Below are 19,398 nucleotides of genomic sequence, written 5' to 3' on the forward strand. Positions count from 1 at the left end.
GTGCTAAATACAGCTGAGCACTTGACTTTTTTAAACATGATTTTGGTCCTGAGTGAGGAAAGCCTGGGAATTATATGGATATGGCTTAGATATGAAATGTGTTCTTCTTCCTGGTATTGAAAGTAATGCAGTTGTATTTGTAGTAGCTGCTACCTAACTGATAGTGAAACTCTAAGGTTATATGTTTATGGCTGTGACCTAAAATTACTGTCTTTTCTTTGTGTTGACTTGTTGCTGGATAAAAGATCAAAATGTCTTGTTTTGTACAAGATGATGCAACAAATATTATAGTATTGAGTCTTTTAATTTTTCTCCCCTATTCTACAATTCCACAGAATGATCCTGTTCGGAAACAAAAAGCTCTAGAGTTCTTGGTATGTATGTAAAATAATTGTGATAAGAGTTGTTCAGTTTCACCAATATTATGCAATGAATATTGTGAAGGAGCCTCTGATTCCTGATCAAACTCATTTGACCATAACACCAATTTCTAAATTCTCTTTTAATGGACTCTGCTCTTTGAAAACCTGGTGCAGTCGTAGCCTGTCAACTCAAAACAATTTGGTGGATTAAATGTGGGCTCTTGACCTGTTCTCTGGATGACTCTTCCCTTTGCTGAGGAGTCACCCTGACAAGCAGTGTCAGTTTGCAGCACTGATGTTTCTCCAGTGCTATTGGCTGCCTGTATTTAATGGGGTTGGTGATAATGCTGAACAAGAGGAACTGGTCTGGTGTTGCTGCCTGGGATGCTGTGGCTTGTGGTGCTGCTGCTGCAGAACTAGACAGACAAGTGAAACTGAGGGATATGAGAGCACAGCTGCTGGTGTTGGAGCAAGTGGGGGAAGTTTTATCTGTTCAGTTGCTGTTGGCAGTGGTATAGTAAGCCTTGGTTTGTCTTCTGGGTTCACGTTGTGAAAATATATGACCATTTGTATTCACTGTTTTACTCTGTGAAAGTCATGTCCTGTACCTATGGTAATTGGAAAATTTCATTTGAGTTTGAATTGTGTTTATACATGGAAATCAGAAGTAGAATGTTTTGAGATGCATGCTTCATTTTTTTTAAGCTGTGGCTACTTGTGACTTTGGAAAGAGAGTGAAAAAGCAAGTCTAATCAGTAAAATACCAAAAATACTTGATACACAGTTAATTGACTTTTATCTACAGGAATCATGGCTATTCCTTGTGGCAGACTGCCTATATTCTTTTAACTTACTGTAATCACTTATAACTTTATATACTTACAAATTAGCCTAAGGCATACTTTTTATTCAATTTTCTACACAGAAAACATAAATTTAGGACTTGTGCCCTTCTCCATCTGCAACAAAATGTTCATGATTGACAGTAAGGGAGTGGCAGAGAAATCCGGGTTTATGTTTTACCTGTTATCAGGCCATAATTATGTTCACAATTTTATATTTTGATATGTGTGTGTATATATTTATTATATGTCTTATAAATCAACTAATAGTATAATTTTTGTTATAAAAAATCAAAGTTTAACTTTGATCTCTGTGTGCATGACCCTTTGGCATCCTAATGACCAATTCTAACCATGTTTTTCAGCAGGAAACTTTTCACATCACCTCAGACTCAGAAGCAACACTTGTTGTTCGCATTACACAGGAACTCACAGAGGCTTTGAAGGCCTTTTGTGAAAAGAAAGCAGCAGTAAGTAACTTAATCTTGACCGGAGTTTTTTTGCCATTGGGAGGGAAGGAGTTAACACCCTGCCAGACTGTACTGTTACAAACTGTAACAGTTCAGGCATGGTCAAAAATCCCAGTTAAATATACTTGTCATCCTTCTTCTGTAGTTGGTCCCTTGCTTGATTGCTTGTCTTCTAAGATTAATCAGGCTTCAAGTGCCACTTTTTCCTTTTGCTGGCATGTGGGTAAGTCTGTCTCATGACCTGTAGCTCTGCTCTCAGTTGGGAGCATTAATCTATTAAGACTAAGGTAGGCAAGATGTTCTTGACTTTCTGTTGGCCCTTACAAACCTCCATAGCTTCTTGGCATAGAAATTGAATACCTGTAGAAAAAATGGGTCTGAAGGAGGACCAGAATCTGTGAAAAAAATGATTCATCACCTCTAGTAGCTACTGGTTCACAAAATTCAGCATGTGTTTTTAATGGAGGATGTTTCAGACTGTATTCTCAATAATATATTCCATGTCAGCTGAGCTACAGTAACTGTCTCTGTGCAAATGCCACCACCACTACCAGTTAAACATTGTTGCTATAGCTTAATCTCTCAACTGAGCCTTCCATTTTGCATTTCCCAGCTAAAGACAGGATGTGCATATGTACCAGTTTTATATTTTAGCCAGGTGGTGATGAGAGATGAGGCAATAAAGAAATTTGAAACAGGAGGCATTGTCTTCCCCAGACACCTCATTCCGTTCTCCAGATGCGTACCTGTTCCAAATAATACTTTTGAAAATTGAGGTATAATGTGGTCATTTTGAGCAACAGAACAACGCATCCTTCGTGTGGATTTTGCTTTCACCTAAAATTGTACTCTACTAACTTTCTTTGAGGAGCTTACTATTTTTTTTTTTTTTAGAATGTTTGAGTTTTGAGTTTAAAAACCAGACATTCTGACCTTTTGCTTTGCCTAGGTTAATTACACTAATAGTCTGAGGCCACTGATGTCAATATCTCAAGATGAATTTCCAGGAAGGAAAAGCATCCCACAACACTATAAGCCATATGGAAAATACAAAGGTAATTTAAATATTTTTTTCCTCGTTTAAGTATACTCTTGAGACTGCACAGATTGTGAAAAGATTTACTTTAATGGCCAGCCATAGTGCTTCTTAGCTAGCACACTCTGTGTCTGTGCCCTGAGTCAGTTCAGGATATCGCTTTCTGAAGCCTTAATGACTTCAGCCTCGACTGTCTAAGAACATTTCTGTTTCACTGAGTAGTGTTACAGCAGTAAAGGTTATAGGAAATCCAAGCAGTAACCCTTCCTGACCTATTTAACATTAGAATTTTTGGGTGAAAAGATGCCAGACTCAGGTAAGACATAAAGGTAGGAAATGGGAAAAGAACAGAAGGGCACTTCATAGAATCACTTTATAAAATGTTGTGTTTGCAGTTGATATTTTAATGTTTTGCTAACTTTTAGTGTCCTTTCTTTATTTATTCAGGAAGTTCTAACTGGAATCAAGGTTTTTTGTCTCAGTATGAAGAGTGCTCTGCAGAAGCTTCTTTTGCTCCTGCTCATTCATACAGTTACCAAGCAGATGATGGATCATCTTCCTGTCATCTGATGTCTAATGACTTTGCAACGATGTCTGCACTCAGGGACTCTCTTGCTCTTCACACTGGAAGTCCTGCCAGTGGTGTCAGTGAATGGCTGGGACAGTTCAGCCAATCTGCATCTGGCAGTAATTCAGCTGGTGGGGCCTCTTCCTATGTGACAAGCCCAGTGAGGGAGTACTCAGCAGAATATATGTCCAGAGACGTGCAAGGAAGTAAACTCCACGATAACAGACTCTCATATGGCAGGGAAAATACAAAATGGATGAATCAACAAGCGTGTACAAAAGCGTGGACTGTAAGTGATCAAGGATCATCCTATCCCAATTCTACAGCCTCGTATCCTTCATCTGGAAGATACTCCACAAATGATCCATTGCAAAGCTATTCCTCTTACAAGCATGATGAGTCTGTGAATACTTGTACATCTTCTGCAAATTCTGCTGTTTCAGGAAGAGGTGGCTCCAGGTGGCACCAGGACACCAGGTGGAATGAGTGGAATGAGGACTCTAGGTGGAACCAGAGCTCTAGCTGGAAGCAGGAGTCTAGCTGGAACCAGGAATCTAGTTGTCAAGGATTCAGGCATCAGAAAGCAGGCTACCAGAGTGACTGGACTTCACATCAGGACTCATTTTCTGGCAGTGGTTCATACAGAGATTACCAGCAGTTCAGAAGCTCAGATAAGATGTTCGACGAAGATGATGTTGGTCTTGCTTCCAACACTGTGAACAGACTACAAGGAAAGGATATACCTACAATGACCAGGAGGCTCAAACAGTTGGCTCCATATTATCCAGTACTTTAAAGTAAGATTGTGATTAGTTTGCATATGAGTTACATCAACGTAGTTGCTTTAACATAGGCAGGAGATTGTGTGTTGTGTGTGTTTCAGAGACAGGACATGCTGTTCAGGGGAGTCGAGTTCTTTTTGCTCAGTGTCTGTATCAGCTGAAGAAAGGTGGTATTGCCTCTCTAGGACACTGTGCCTCTTGGCAACTAAATAGAGCAGTCAGTGGGAGGAAATTTTGATAGAATAAAAATTTTCTGAATTGAAAGGTTTGTCCTAGGTCATCTTTCTAACTAGCATTTTATATCATGAGTTTGTACTGTTAGGGCCGCAGTGTTACATTGCAATACACTTACATTGTTAGCATATTTTTAGAAATTGATACACTGCATTTCTGTTTAGACAAAGAAAGGAGAATGTCACATCAAATGTATTCTCTGTCTTACTGTGGTGCTGTATGAGGAAGATGTAATCTATTCTAGGGAATGTATTGGCATAAAGACAAACATTGTAATGCATGCAGAACCAGACCTGGATGGCATTATAATAAATACTCCAAATGGATTAAACCCACTGGGATAACATAAATGTTATCAAAGAGCTGGTTCATTATATGACAATTTATTTTTTTCTAATTATTGTAGAAATAGTCCTTAATGTTCAGAATAGTGATATAGTATTCAAAATAAAAAATTCTCCTAGAAAATAGATTATGAGAGGGGTTTAAAGGGACATGGGCATATACTACTGTATACCTGTCATTTGGACAAATGCAAACTATGCTTCTGTTACTAGAATTAGTTAATTAACTAAGAAGCTAGTTAGTAGGAAAACTTTCATTTTAACATTTTCTATGCTGTGTTATGCAAAATATGACAAAATAGAAGTAACTTTAAATGTCTTTATCTCCCCTTTCTAGGACTAAATATTCAGACATTAGTCAATGCGCTAGTAGAAACTAGAGGAAAAGATTAAGAAGCAACAAGAGCTGAAATGGAAACAGATGAAGAGATTCAAGAGTCTCCATCTCTTGTCTTTCAGGAAAGAGACTGCATTTAATTCTGCATTTAACTGGTTTTGGAAGGGTAAAGGGAGGTAGGGTTTAATTTTTTAACATGTAAAATGTAGCTGGAACACAAACTTGCACATAACGGATCAACATACTATTTTGTTTAGGCTTTTTGTAATGTACTTGTTACATCTTAGCATATTATAGAAAAAAAATCTTTTGTTATTTTTTGAAAATATGTTAAAGTTATTCCATCAGCAAAAAGACCTTTTAAACCTTTTAACACCCTTCCCAATTCAGAAAAAAAGAAAAAAGAAGTTTTATGTTACCTACTTGGGAAGAATATTAAAAAATACAGGTTTACTTTTCTTCACACAAATGTAAGGCCAATTCTATTAATTTGAGACTTTATAATTAGCATATTTTTAGAAATTGATACACTACATTTCTGAATGGTGAGCTGCAAAGGAATTCTCTGTCTTAATGTGATGCTATATGAGGAAAATACAATCTATTCTAGGACTGGTGCGTCCTAGAATATGCGGCATATTACTTTCATTTTTGCATAGTAAAAAGGTGTGAAATATATGCAGATTTTATTATATTGTTCTGAATGAAATTGTTATAAATTGACTTAAAAACTCATTTGATGGATTGACCCATCCTAAAATAAAAATTCTTGATTCTTTCTATTGGCAAAAGCTTATTAAGAAATAGTAAAATCTATAAGGGAATCAGATAAAATAACAGGAAAGAATAAATAATCAGAATGTCATACTAACTGAGGAATACTTGCCAGTTCATGATGTTTATCAGTGGTCTGTGTTTTTTTTTCTTTTCCCCACACTTCTGGGCCACATGCTGATGAATTCTTGGCTTTAGATGTCTGCTTTATGTAATTAAAACCACCTTACATGGAGCTGAAATAAAAAAGTAAAGTGAGACAGTTTACTCCCCAGTGTCCATTTTCCTTCTCACTGCTGTGTTGTGGACTTTCATTTTTCTTCTCACCCATACCTAAACTGTGTCTGTGCATTAAATACTTGTGCTGAAGCAGGATTAGTCTTCATGAGCTGACAAAATACATTTTAGATCTTGTCATGTAAATTTTAACAAAAACTCAAAGCAATTTATTATTAAGCATGTAAATTCAATTCCCTAAAATTGTCCTTCTGTAATTATTTTGCTTCTGCATTTGAAAAGATGCGCTTTCCTTTTGCATTCCTGTTCACTATTTTCTTTACTTCCTCTCATACTTACTGGTGTGTTTGAGTGGTTTATAATGGCATACACTTAGTAGTTGTGCCATACACTTTTTTCATCCACTGAATTCCATAGTCAACCTTCTTGCTTAAAGGGCAAAAGTATGATTTTCTACCACAGGTGTCTGCCAGAGTTTTGATTTAAAACTCTGTGGGACTGATCAGTTAATATCTACATTTAAATATTATCAGAAATTATTTACACAAATGTTACTACCACAGAAAGTGTAGTGCAACTAAAATTCTGAAACTGTAGAAAAAATGTTGCTAGAAAATATTACTGTTGCAACTCTCAATTCAAGTTAAGACCTTTTCATCTGAGCTTGTTGTAGAAAGCTCTTTCTTCCCCATTTCTCACACCTTTTGGGCTTTTATGGCCTTTACTGTACACCCCACTGGCACACAGCAGCTGGGTGATCTCTGCCCAAATTAGATGTTCTTTCCACCTACACATTCCCTTCATATTTTTCGTTCTGAGCAGCAGTTACTGGCCCTGCAGAGTCCTGCATTTGGGAAACAGTTCTTCCACTTTGAAACGGAATTGGAGTAGTGACTAAGTTGAGAGCATTGATTTACTAAAGGTTTCCTGAGCTGTAAATTACTGACTACTCCATACTCCCAAGAAACCCCTTTGCCTTATCTTGCTCCCATGTAGTATAGAACTGGAATAGAATGATTCCTCTGCCTGTTCCTGTTTCTCCAGGCTCTAGTTTTTCTTCAAGAAACCTTCACAAAGTAGGTACTGACAGCATGCAGAGCAGCATTGGGTGCTTGCCACCTGCCAGCACTAAACCAGCTACATCACAGGCTTTGGCATGGAGGCAAGCATTTTGAGGCTGCACCTGAGCCCTTTGCATCAGTTTCCCATTTCCTTAGAAAGCCATTGATAAAAATCCAGAGTAGAACATGCACTGGGGGGTAAACGGTCTCCTTTTCAGCCGTTTTCTTGGTCTGTGGTGTACCTGCTTTCATACCTTCAGACGCGTGTTATCCACTGGGACCAGAGTTGTTTCAATCCAGAGCCACCTGGGTGATTCTTTGCAGCAGTGATGCTCCTTCACAAAGTGCTGGAGCCAGCTGTTTGCATGCAAGACAGTGAAGCAGAACAAGGCCAGCTGGACACAGAAACATCCTTCAGACAACTTGGGAAGTCTGTCAGATTCCAGCTTTTTTAGTTTTGTACCTTAGACCTATTAATGCTCCTCAAAACATTTCTCAGAATTACTGTATTTCATGTGGGTGTACGATCCAAAGGGACAGATTCCTTAGTGGGAAAGGAATGGGCAAGTTCTTTTGAGCCCAAAACATTAGGGCTTTTCTGTTAATGTTTTTTGGAAGAGAACATATCTTGTGATCATCTCAGCCTTCTGGGGAGGGAAGTTTCAAGCAGTAACTGGTGGAAGTCTTTCTCCTTTATCTTCTTAAAGTAACTTTCACAGTTCATTCAAGGCTATTGGGTGAGGTGGTTTCTGACATTGGCCATTATTCTTGCTCCCTCTCTTCACCCAAAAAAACCATTGGCCTTTGGGTGACAATGCCCTAAGTGCTTTGGGAGAATTCCTTATTTTGGTGGGCTTATGCTATGGAGACCATTGGTCTTGGTCCCAGATATTTCACACCAGAAGAGTGTTCAGAGCGTTGCTGAACTGTCACTAAGGGTCTGATTTATTATCACCTGACAACTAGTAGCGGCTTCTCTGCATGACAGATGTTTGACAACTGCACAGTTGCCACTTTGCTGTCTTCACTCTGACACTAGACACTCTATCTTGGCCAAGACACAGAGTCACAGAATATTCTGAGTTGGAAGGGACCCACAAGGGCCAAAGATGCTTTAACCAACTGAGCTAATCTCAGGGTCACCTGGAAATAACATTGTAACCTTGACTTCTTTTGTTAACTTCTCTTTGCTTCCTCCAAGTTGCTTGCAGAGTTACTGCCGGAGATGGTGTATGACACAGTCATTAATTGTTTTGCTTCAGTTTTTCCACTGTCTCATCAGCTGTAAATGCTGAGATGTAGGGTAGCCCTATGAGTGTGTTTGACTGTCAATTCAAGGCCACTTCAAATAAGTGCTTCACCACAAAATGGAAGAGTGCTGATGTTAAACAAGATGACTAAGCAGAGGGAACACATTGAGAGTAGTCAGAGTTTTTGTGCGGAACTTATCAAGGAAGATGCAATAATGGACACAGGTGTGAAGAAGTTGTATTTGAAGCTCACCCAAGGATACCCTGAAAAAAGGAGGCAGCTAGAAAATAAAAGACAAGAAAAACAAGCCATCCAAGTGGGAGACATCTCTGAAACAGAAATAATGCCACCACCCCCTTAAAGCTGTACAGGAGTGAAACAGACTACAAAAGTTGATTTAATATTTTTACTTAATTTTAAATTCTGTATTAAAAATTAATACATTAAACTCTTATAAAAGTAAGGCACATGCAAAACATGTTGTGCAACTTCTGACTTCCAACTCTTTTATAAACTAGCAAGCATTATTTTAATTTGGCATTTCTAAAGAGTCATTTTTCCCATGCAGGATATGTGAAATAGGTTAAGTTTGACATTGCACCAGTTAAATCTAGATTCTGTGCTTTCTGTACTACAGTAAGCAGAGATGGTCATATCGTACAATAATACAAAATAAAAACCAACTCAAGTACAGATTCTGAAGGTGATGACCAACATACAAAATTTAAGAACGCGAAGTTACATCCATTATAATACATCGATAATCATATTCAGTACAGGATGATTTGGCAGCTCCAGTCTGTGTAATGCCAGTGTGCAATTCCTAGTTATCAGTGTCATACGATGCTGAAGACCATGGAAAGATACTGCTCATAGGACACCTGGATCCAGCCATCTTGATCAGTATCGTATCGTCGGAACACATCCGTCAGCCTCTGAGGAGGAGGGAAAAAAATATATGTTTTTGTTTGTCAGGAAGGTTCAAGCTGCCATGTATTCCCCCTGCCACCTGGCTTCTACAGCTCTGTGAAACCCTTTCTGTTCATCCCTTCTGTAGCCATTTTACAGTCTTGTGTGTATAAAGACAGCTCTTTGCCAATAATGATACAACACCTAAGTCTATCTTTAGGCACTTCTTTATAGACCAGACAGCTTTTTATAACTGGCTTTAAAGTGGGGGGAAAAACAATGGTACATTTGAGAGTCATCTGGAAACAGAATCCAAAATCCTTGTGCATCTCTCACCTTCTAGGCAAATATGCTTCGTGTGTCACTGGTATCTGAGCTGTCTCTGTATAACCCCAGAGATGCCAGGCAGTACATACAGTGGACCAGAATAACTACCAGCATGGTTTCAGTAATATCAGCTGAATGAAACTCCATTTCAAAGCCCTTTTTACTAGAGTTCAAGTTTATAACTAATTATAATTGCCTTGAGTATCAAGGCAACTGATGTTTCAGCAGACTTACAGTTACAGACATAAAGCTAAAAGGAGAAGAACAAGACACAAGACACCTGAGTGCAAATAACAGGGATACTACTTTTACAGTACTTTTACTACTTTTACTGCTTTCCCTTCACGTTTGCATATCAAAAAATATCTTAAGATATTCTTGCAGTGATGGCCAGCAGAAAGAGCAGCAGACTTTTTCCTATTCTACTAAAACTCCTATAGTTTCCCAACTTTTCCACAAATCTTACATACCTTTCAGAAAAGTCAGTAAGCTTTGAGAAACCTTAAGCAATGAGGTGAGGAATCACCCAGTGACTGATTTCTAAACAAAGAAATACACCTGCAAACCTACAGTACTCTCTCTCAAAGGTTTTTTTTGGGTTTTGTTTGTTGGTTTGAAATGTCTTTTACTACCGTTGTCCCTGAAGGTACTGCTGTGATGAAAGACTGAGTAATTCAGCTACTAGGTCAAACTCCTTTAATCAGAGCCTTAAACACAGAGATACACAAAAAAGTTGTAAATCAGATTATGAGAATTATGGGCACCATGGGACAAGAACACTCCACTTTTGACACTCAAGCCCCAGAAGAAGTGTGTGTATTAAACTAATGGAGACAGTGTTACGTGTTTTCCTTTTAAAACATGGAGACTATTTTACATTTTTTTGCCCCTCCCAATTTTATCAAATTTACTTGTGATGCAAATGGATAAGTAATGAAGACCAATATATGTAGATGTTTCTAGCTCCTCTCATATACTTAGTTCAAATGGTTTATTATAAATAAACCATTTGTTTATTCTAGATCCACTGTTAAAGTGAGAACCATAAAAGCTTAAGAAAAGGTAATTTTTTTTTTAATTGGCATTAAAGCCCATCTCATTTCTTACCTGTAAAACAACACAGCACTGAATAAAGTCATCAAAAGCAACTTGTCCTCTTCCTTGTCTGTCAAATTTCCGAATAAGGATATCGTAGAATTGATCAGACAGTCGGTAACCTTGGAAAAAGAGAAATGCTTTAAAAGGTTTCAAATACCACAGTCTTTCTATAGAAAGAACAAGGCTGTTCAACAGGCATGTGTCACTAAATGAGAAAACAGTGAGGAGTTAAAACGGATTTTTTTTCCTAAATATCTGTTATAAAAAGGCATGCAATAAAAATCATGCTTAATAATAATTATACCCAGAGTCACACTAAATATAATTACTGATTAAGGTGACTAGTTGGTTGAGGGAACGGTTTAGGGCTGCGGCTCAAGTCTTTACAAGTGAAGTCACTGGAATGGAAGTTCTTTTGCCGCCAGAATGCTCTTGTAGCATAGACAGCTGGTTTTGTTTTAAAAAGTGGCAAGCTGTATCAGGTACCTTGGAAGTTCAGACATTTGCCTGAAGCACTGGTAACGCTCTCAGAGCAGAGAGAGGAGGCTGGAACTGGATGTGTCAGTACATGTGTGGGATGTTTTCTTTTTTTTTAATTAAAGGAAACAGCTTTAAAAAAGAAAATGTGCTGGTGGGATGGACATCATTAAAAGGAACCTTACACCTAAAAAGGTAGCTGCCCTTCACCTGCCTCATTTTTAGTCACATTTGTCAGAGCAGTAAAACCCTAACAATAAGAAGCTCATTTGATGGCATAACCCAATCATAAAAACTGTAATTACAAATGAATTACCAAAACCTGTTAGTGCCTGCTTTAGTTCATTTTTGTCAATCATTCCAGAATTGTCTCTGTCATACGTTCGAAAGACGTTCTGCCAGTCTGTGATGTACTTCCAGACTCCCGTGAATTCATTGAAGTTCACACCACCTTTGTTTTCTCTGTCAAACATCCCTGAAGTAAAAAATAAGAAACCCATAGAAAACCTTAGTCATACTACTCCTCAGCAAGGATTTTGCCAGTATTTTAAGAAAACAGCAAAAGCACTTTGTGGAGAGCACTGAAGACAGAAAAGAAATTGCTAAAATACAAGTGATATTTTGGAAAGTTCTGCCAAGAGAAAGCAAGTAGTCATCCACTGAAGGAGAAAGATAAAGGAAGATGAAAGATGACCAGAATGAATTGCAGAAAGTTTATTTTTCCTGGGTTTTCATTTTCAGTTTGAAAATATTGAGGGCTTGATTGATCATCCAGTGATCAATTAAAATGGGCAGAGGGGTGGGTTGTTCTTTTCTAAGGACACATTAAAAAGTCTTAAGTCTAGTGCTGGAATATTCACCTGCATTTGACTTACTGATACTGTCATCTTTATACAAAAAGCATGTCACACAGCAATGAAATTCAGAGGTGAATACTTATTGAAAACAAAGCAAAAAATTTAGTCCTTGGATTTATGAACTGTGTGATAAAAAGAGTTACTGTGCTTGAATTTTTATCCTTCTATTCTACAACCATCATCTTCCACATTACTGGCAATTATTTTAGGACACCTAAGAGAATTCAAACATTTTAAAGCTTGTGTTTGGTATTTCTGGAGTGAAACATAGGATTAAAATGCAAGACAGGAAAAACTACTTACAAAGACAAGCTATATAATATCTTTTTAGAATATTTAATATGACAATTTCCCCATGCATAAATTACTATTCACTATCTATTCAGTTTGTCAGTAAATTTTCTCAGGCTACTTCAACAAGTGCACATGTGTGCACAAAAAGGGCATCCCTGTATTCATCAGAAGGGAAAATATTTGAACTCAACTTACTACTGCTGGACACTCTGAGGAAAAAAAAAAACAGTGCAGCAATTGATAGCATTTTCAATTATCTGAATGATCACAAAACAGTATCTTCTTCAGTATTTCACATCACACAACTACACTCACCAAGAATTGACCTGACTGTTGCTGGATTAAATGGAGTCCACGTGCCTGAAACAGAAAGAATTACTTAGTTCCTCAATACTAAGCAACATTTTAAAAAAATGCAACAAACCAAACAAAAAAATTCAGTTACGAGAAGTGAATTCAGAGCTAGATGACGTGGAGCTGGTGTATTCAAAATAAGGCTGCTTTGAAGTAATTATGTTCTTGACCATTCAGAGATGACTTCAGACCAATGCTTTGCAAGTACTACACAGAAACCAACATTTTTCAGTCTGCAACAAAAACACCTAACAAATGCTGGAAGATCTAAGAAGGATTTTTTCATCCCAGGCTATCAGGAAGTACTGGATAGAAGGCAAGATCAAAACTGAAGTAGCTCATTTTCTACTATGGGAGCAAAAGAGTTTTAAGTTACAACTCAATCAAGGTCTCATATCTGTTCTTCAGTGAAAACCCATCTGCTCATTTCCTGTTTTACAGGACTGCTCCAGGGCACTTAGTTTCTGACAGAAATAAAAAGAAGAGGTTTCTAAAATGGCATATCCACACAGTGCAATTTAGAATTATCCCACCTCCACTGCTAGATCAATTAGACATTAGTTTAAATGTTTTAAATTAGTATTTTCAGAACAAGAAATGTTGCTGCCTGAGCAGTAATCATTTGAAGAGGAGCTTTGTACTTTGAGTATTTAGAGGCTAGTTGCTGTGGAATAGTTTCCACTTGGTTGAGAGCGTTCCCGAGTGCTAAGAAGCTTTAAATTAAGAGAAATATTGTGCCTCATCTAGAATTTCACCACCATTTCTCTAGAGCCTGTGAGGGAACCAGAAGGATGAAGCAGCAGATATTAAATTAATTGCAGTTATGTGCAGGGACTACAAAGGATCAGTGAGAACAAGGAGTAAAGGAATCAGTGAGAGGAGAGGCACTGCAGAGGTGTTGGCAGTGATGCAGTAGCTGACCACAGGTACCTAAGAGGAGGGCTGCATTGGTACTGAGCTTTGCTGGATCAAGCTGCAGTGGTGTAAGTCTATAGGTGCAGCAATGGGGGAGAACCCTGTACTGTAGGCAGGACGTATGACTATTTGCACATAAAGAGAAATATAAGCAGAGAAAGAGAAAAGATGGTTCTGAAAATGCTTAAGCAGTATTTTAGACAGAGAACATCAGTACCTTAGAGTTGTATGTCTCCTGACAAAAATAAAAAATAATGGAATTATTAATAGGGTGCCAGCACTTAACTCTGAACAGAATAAGAGGAAAAAGTGAAAATACAGTGAAAAAAAGTGAAATAAGTTAACTTATTTCACGTTGAAATATCCAAGAGACTCATATAGATGCCACAGAGTGAAATCTAAGCAACTCCAGAGCTGAAGAACTGTACTGATTTCAGCCTATTCCAACAGTGAAAGACTGTTCCTGCCTCCTTTCCTGACTCTACTATTAATTCACACAGCAGCACAGAAGAAAACAAGAAGGAAGCATAGGATTTTATTGTGGAAACAGCTATACAATGTGATGATCACTCCCTCCCACATAAGCATACTGTTATTTGCTTAAACTTCACATGTTGAAAATGCCAAAATGTCAAAACCACACTGAGCTTCAAATTTTAATGAGCACTATGCAGACTTTTTTACATATTTTAGAAATAAACACATAACATTCTTTTAGCCCATGTTAAGATTGCAGAACAGCTATGCACAACCATCCACTAGAGGATATGTTTTGAAAAGAATATAGTGAATTTTTAGTGACTTCGGTGTAGAAGATCTAGAATCTCTTGGAATGAAGGAAGCTTACAGCTCTGTAAATATTTTGTCTAACACTTGGCCGGCATTTTTCATAACTGCAAAGCAAAGCACTGCAACTGCTAACCTACACTGCAAATAAGGAAAGAAAAGAGTTCAGATAGTCATCACTGCCTATTACCCTTATATTTAATCAGATGAGAAGATATTTAAACTATATGAAGTCTAAAATGGCAGGTAAAGCCAGGTTCCCACAGTTCTAAACAGCACTGTAATTTAAGTGAAAATGGTGACTTAATCAATTTAACTTAGCTTTTATTCAAAATAGTATTTTAGTTATGGATTGGGTTTGGCAGGCACAATACATTGCTTTTAATTTTTCAGACAAATTATTAAATGAATATTCTAGTAAATCCAGTTCAGTTACTAGAGTGCAATTTTACTAAATATAGCCATCCAAATTTATTTTAAGTCGGGCAATTACTGACAACAAGGGGCCTTTCAGCCTGTGTGCACTGCAGCTCAAATCAGTTTAAACTGTTGTCAAGTCACAAAGCACAGGAAGGATAAAGGAATTAAACCTTGGGAGAAGAACTTGATACAAACTCAAAGGTGCATAAACAACCTCAATATGCCATTTTTCAGATTCCTAAGTGGAAACAAACCCACAAAGTACAACCCTACCCATACTGAGTCATGAGAGGAAAGTAAAAATAGTCTACTGGAAAAAAAAAGTTCATTTTTAATTTTGTTTCCATGAGTTATTTCACTGTACCCTAGTTACTCTTTAGCATTAATACAGGGAACTGACAGACTACTAGAAAGTTTTAGTACTAGATCTAGAGTGCACCTTTCTACTCTATTAGGAAAAAAACTCAAATATGCCTCATTTGGGGAAGAAAAAAAAGAATTACTATCTTCAATTCCTGCACCGTACTGTATGAAAAGGTTTTATGTGCGGTAAAAAGACTGGTTGTAAACAGATAATCTTTGTCCAGGTTATACACTGATCCTGGTTAAAAAGCAAAGGTTCAGTAGTGATGAGTGAGGAATATATAAATAACTGATTATGATTTCCAGGAAGTAGAGATGGGGGGGAAAAAAAAAGGGATGTGGATGCCTTCATTCCCCAAAATACAAATCAGTAACATTTACAATAGATACTCAGTTTAAAACAAAAAAATCAGGAGGACTGTTCTTTTTTTTCTTCACCTCCCCAGCCTTTTGCTGTAGATTAAATAGTATTAATCAGTGGTAAGAACATCCCTCAGTTCAAAGAATGATGGCATCAAGTGACCTGTCTCACAAGAAATTTAACATTAAGTTTACAATGAACTACCTCCCGGCTCATTTACATACTTACCATTGGATAATGCCTGCTGAAGTTCATTATCAGATATAATTCCACTCCTGTCTTTATCAACTCTGGGAAAAAAAAAAGGGGGTAAGCTTTAAATAGCTGAATTTAACAGGTTCCACTCAGAGAAGACTTGAACATTCTGGTTCTTACTCACCAGATAAGATTAACCTTTTCCTGAAAAGTCACTAATTGCACTTAACTTGGTCAACCATTCACAGTTACTGCAAATTTAACCCTTCATTCAGACTGAGGAGACATTCTGGAACAAGATAAAAGCTACAAAGAAAACTGCAAGATTGACTTATGAGTGAAGAGACACACAGAGAAACACACACTGACAATAAAACAGTTTGGATATACTCTGCACAAGAAAGTATTTTTATTCATTTAAGAGAACTGCAGAGTACACCATGCTAGTTAAATCCACAAAATGCTTAATGTCACAGTAGTAAGCTGTTTGTTTCCCAAACTGGAGCGACAGGTTTGGCACCCAGATTCCCTCAGTAAAATCTTGGCAATGGAGAGAGTCACTAACGTGACAAAAGTACTGAAAGACTCAATCAGCTGCAGGGCCTTGAGCCTTCTCGAAGGCGTCCAAAAGGGAGAAAGCACAGGCAGGTTCCAGCTTCCATTGAGTCTTCACAGTCTTGGAGAATCTAGTTCTATGCCAAAATTAATGAACTAAGTAATTTCTGCCCAAATAAAGCAGGATAGTGCCTTCTTTAGAAGGGTATCTGAAAGTGGTGGGGATTTCATTCCATACAAAGACCTCCCCCTTGGACTGACAGTTTTTATTTTCTCTCATTCCTACCATTTCAAAGTAGAGTCCTGCTCAGCTGATCCCTCTTCGCAGAAGCTGATTTTTTTCCCTTTGGTCCTTATTGTCTTTTTCTAAACATTTTCATTTCATTCTATTGCTTCCCTCCCCATCTCAAAAATTATGTAAGCCACATGCAATATGGAAATTGTAAGCATAAATTGCAAAGATTACAACAACAAAAATATATTCCCCTTTTTTATTCTCTATTTCTTTTCTCAGTATTCAGAACATTTTTTACCTTTTATGAGCTCCTACTAAGTGCTAAGCTGATATTTTAATGAAACTGCGTTGTGACCTACTTATCCTGCTCCTGAGCATCATCAGTCAGCACATTCATTTTATAAATAAAATGATGTAAAGTTAAAATGGGTTTTTCCTCACGGACATCAGGTACCTACTCTGGATTTCACCTGTCATACAGTGATCATGATCTGGCCATGACAGGCTGATAGGAGCCAGTCAGGCAGGACTGTAAGGTGCTCCTGCAAGGCTTCATAGGCCTCACTTACTGCAGGAATCAGCAAACCTCATCTGACCATTCACCCTCTTTTCATAGAATCACAGAGCAGTTTGGGTTGGAAGGGACCTTAAAGATCATCTAGATCCACACCCCTGCCATGGGCAGGGACACCTTCCACTAGACCAGGTTGCTCAGAGCTCCATCCAGCCTGGCCTTGAACACTGCCAGGGATGGGGCATCCACAGCTTCTCTGGGTAAACTGTTTCAGTGCCTCACCACTCTCACAGTGAAGAATTTCTTCCTAATATCTAATCTATGCTTCCTAAAATCTACTCTGTTTTCCCCCAGTTGCTCCTGAACTAAGTGAATGAAGATCCCAGAACAGTTCCATCTGTCAGTGTGGCAGATGATCACACACTCTTCAGTCAGTTTTCCACCCACCAAAGGACCTTCGCATTCATTCTACAATTATTGGATTCCTTGAAAGGCCTTTGATACTGTTGAGAGTCTCTTTGGAAAGTATACAAATTATATGAATTGCACCATTATATGAATTCTAGCCATCATATCCATACCCAATTCTTATCTAACATATTCCAGGATTTATACAGTGGTCTTCCACACAGGAATACTTTCAACAAAAGCCATGCAACTCCTACATTAAGTCTGACTAACTACAACATTTAGGATGGTTTCTACTCATTTTCCTGGTGCAGAAGTCAGATTGTTGATCTGTTTCTTTCTGGACCCTTTAAAAAAAGAAATGGCCTCATGCCTGCCCCCTCCGAGTGCTCAGATGAAGTTTTACAGAAGGCTGGGTAGGTAAGCTGCCACATTCCTGAGTCACTCAGTAAATATTAGCCAGTTTTAGCAACTTCTGTTTGTCTACTGCTTAATCTCTTCTTGCTGCCACTAGTGTCACAGGATCTGTCTTGACTCATCTCCCATAAAAACGAATCCAACGTAGGGCACCTCCCTGGTTTCCTCGATATGACACAAGCGTGAAATCTCCTTTGGCTTCTTTACTGCTACAATCTCGACAGTGTGTTTGTTTAACGCAGGCTTGCTAACTCCCTTGCAGGTCCCTCTGCTCCAGGTGAATTCAAGAGAATATTTCACAGAATCACAGAATCAATTAGGTTGGAAAAGATCTCCGAGATCATCGAGTCCAACCTCTGACCGAACGTGACCATGTGAACTACACCATGGCGCTAAATGCCACGCCCAGTCTTCCCTTGAACACCTACAGGGACGGTGACTCCGCCCAATACATCAGACAATACTGACGTCCCAATATCTAATCACCCTTTCTGTGAAGAAATTCCTTCTAATGTCCAATCTAAACCTCCCCTGGCGCAGCTTAAGACCACGGCCTCTCGCCCTAAAGCTATCAGTTTGTCGATAGCTTTAAAGTCTTCCACTAAGCGTTTATCAGATTCCTTTTTACGAGCCTTCCTGTATCGCCGCACTGATCCTCCAGACTTAATCCTTTCTGGATCCTCGGGTGAACAATTACTTCAGTGTTTTCAAGGTTACCTTCTCGCCCCCATCAATCCCCTTCACCCTTGCGCTAAGACTCAGCCGCACTTATTCCTCCTCACCCCTCTCTTACATCTCCCCCCGAGGTTCCCCCCACAGGGACATCACCGCGGCGTTCACCGCTGGATGCCCGGGGCCGGCGGCCGGATTCCCGCAGCAGCTTCCGGGCACCTCCCAGCGTCCGCTCCTTCCCCCGGCAGCCCCCGTCCCCGCGCGGGGGGCTGTCTCGGCGGTCTCACCTCTGGAAGACGTTCCACAGGAAGGTGGGGTCGGGCAGGGGGGCGCCGCCGCCGCCGTTGGGCCGGTGCTGGTAGCCCGCCGCCATCGCCCTCGCGCTTCCGCCACGGGCCGCCCGTGACGCAGCGCGGCGGTGACGGCACGAGCCCCGCCCCGCCCCGCCCCGGGGAATCCCGAGCTCTTCCCGCCGGGTTCGGTCCTGCAGCGGCTCACGGGGGGAATTCCGCAGCCTCCGGCCCCGCCCCCTGCGGCTTGAGCCGAGTGCGTCCGCGGCCGGGGAGTGGCGGCTCTTCCCCCCACCCCCCCCCCCGCCCTCTCCACGAGCCATCATCCGCTGCGACGGTTCCCGCAAAGTCAGGAGCCGTCCCTGTGACCGATCCCTGCTAAGTCCCCGCTCAGGGGAAGTGGCTTGTCCTGGAGGGAAAATAGCACAAATTTAATATCCAAGCCTCTGCAGGGATTATTGCTGCAGGGGAAAAAAGAGGCTACAGGGAGAAGCAAAGCCCGATGGACTGATTTCCTTGCGCGACGTGAAAATCGAAAGCACACGGGACTAGAATTTCAGGTATAGGACTGAACTTGTATAGAAGCCAAGTCAGTATCACCTCGGTAAGTTTTAGCTGAATTCTTTACTGAGGGCTGAACATAATCATCCAAA

General features: G+C 39.4%; 2 protein-coding genes across 6 annotated transcripts in view; one reads left to right on the forward strand and one right to left on the reverse strand.

The window, feature by feature from the left end:
• The window catches only part of LOC127482431 (uncharacterized), a 34,153-nt gene extending 25,512 nt beyond the window's left edge, over positions 1–8,641 (forward strand). For 2 of the 3 annotated variants that reach the window (XM_051812737.1, XM_051812739.1), the window contains 5 exons: positions 336–374; positions 1,570–1,674; positions 2,624–2,729; positions 3,158–4,075; positions 4,976–8,641. In XM_051812737.1, coding sequence (XP_051668697.1) covers positions 336–374; positions 1,570–1,674; positions 2,624–2,729; positions 3,158–4,074 — 1,167 coding nt within the window. In that variant the 3' untranslated portion in view covers position 4,075; positions 4,976–8,641. The remainder of the gene's footprint in view (positions 1–335; positions 375–1,569; positions 1,675–2,623; positions 2,730–3,157; positions 4,076–4,975) is intronic. The other variant, XM_051812738.1, reaches the window with a different exon arrangement.
• Positions 8,642–8,690: 49 nt separating this feature from the next.
• On the reverse strand, positions 8,691–19,032 carry PDCD6 (programmed cell death 6). Of its 3 annotated transcripts, XM_051812836.1 has the most exons (7): positions 18,743–18,839; positions 15,839–15,972; positions 15,688–15,749; positions 12,576–12,620; positions 11,426–11,584; positions 10,642–10,751; positions 8,691–9,233 (listed from the first exon to the last, which is right to left on the reverse strand). In XM_051812836.1, the coding sequence occupies exons 5-7, from the start codon at positions 11,580–11,582 to the stop codon at positions 9,135–9,137; spliced, it is 366 nt and encodes a 121-aa protein (XP_051668796.1). In that variant the 5' UTR covers positions 11,583–11,584; positions 12,576–12,620; positions 15,688–15,749; positions 15,839–15,972; positions 18,743–18,839; the 3' UTR covers positions 8,691–9,134. The 3 variants fall into 3 exon arrangements, with proteins under 3 accessions (XP_051668796.1, XP_051668795.1, XP_051668797.1); XM_051812835.1 differs by lacking the exon at positions 15,839–15,972 and having other exon boundaries at positions 11,432–11,584; positions 18,743–19,032; XM_051812837.1 differs by lacking the exon at positions 15,839–15,972 and having other exon boundaries at positions 18,743–19,032.
• Between the last annotated feature and the right edge of the window lie 366 nt (positions 19,033–19,398).

This window comes from Manacus candei, unplaced genomic scaffold (genome assembly GCF_025592945.1).
Source record: "Manacus candei isolate 608988 ecotype Guabito, Panama unplaced genomic scaffold, ASM2559294v1 h1tg000088l, whole genome shotgun sequence".
Lineage (NCBI taxonomy): Eukaryota > Metazoa > Chordata > Aves > Passeriformes > Pipridae > Manacus > Manacus candei.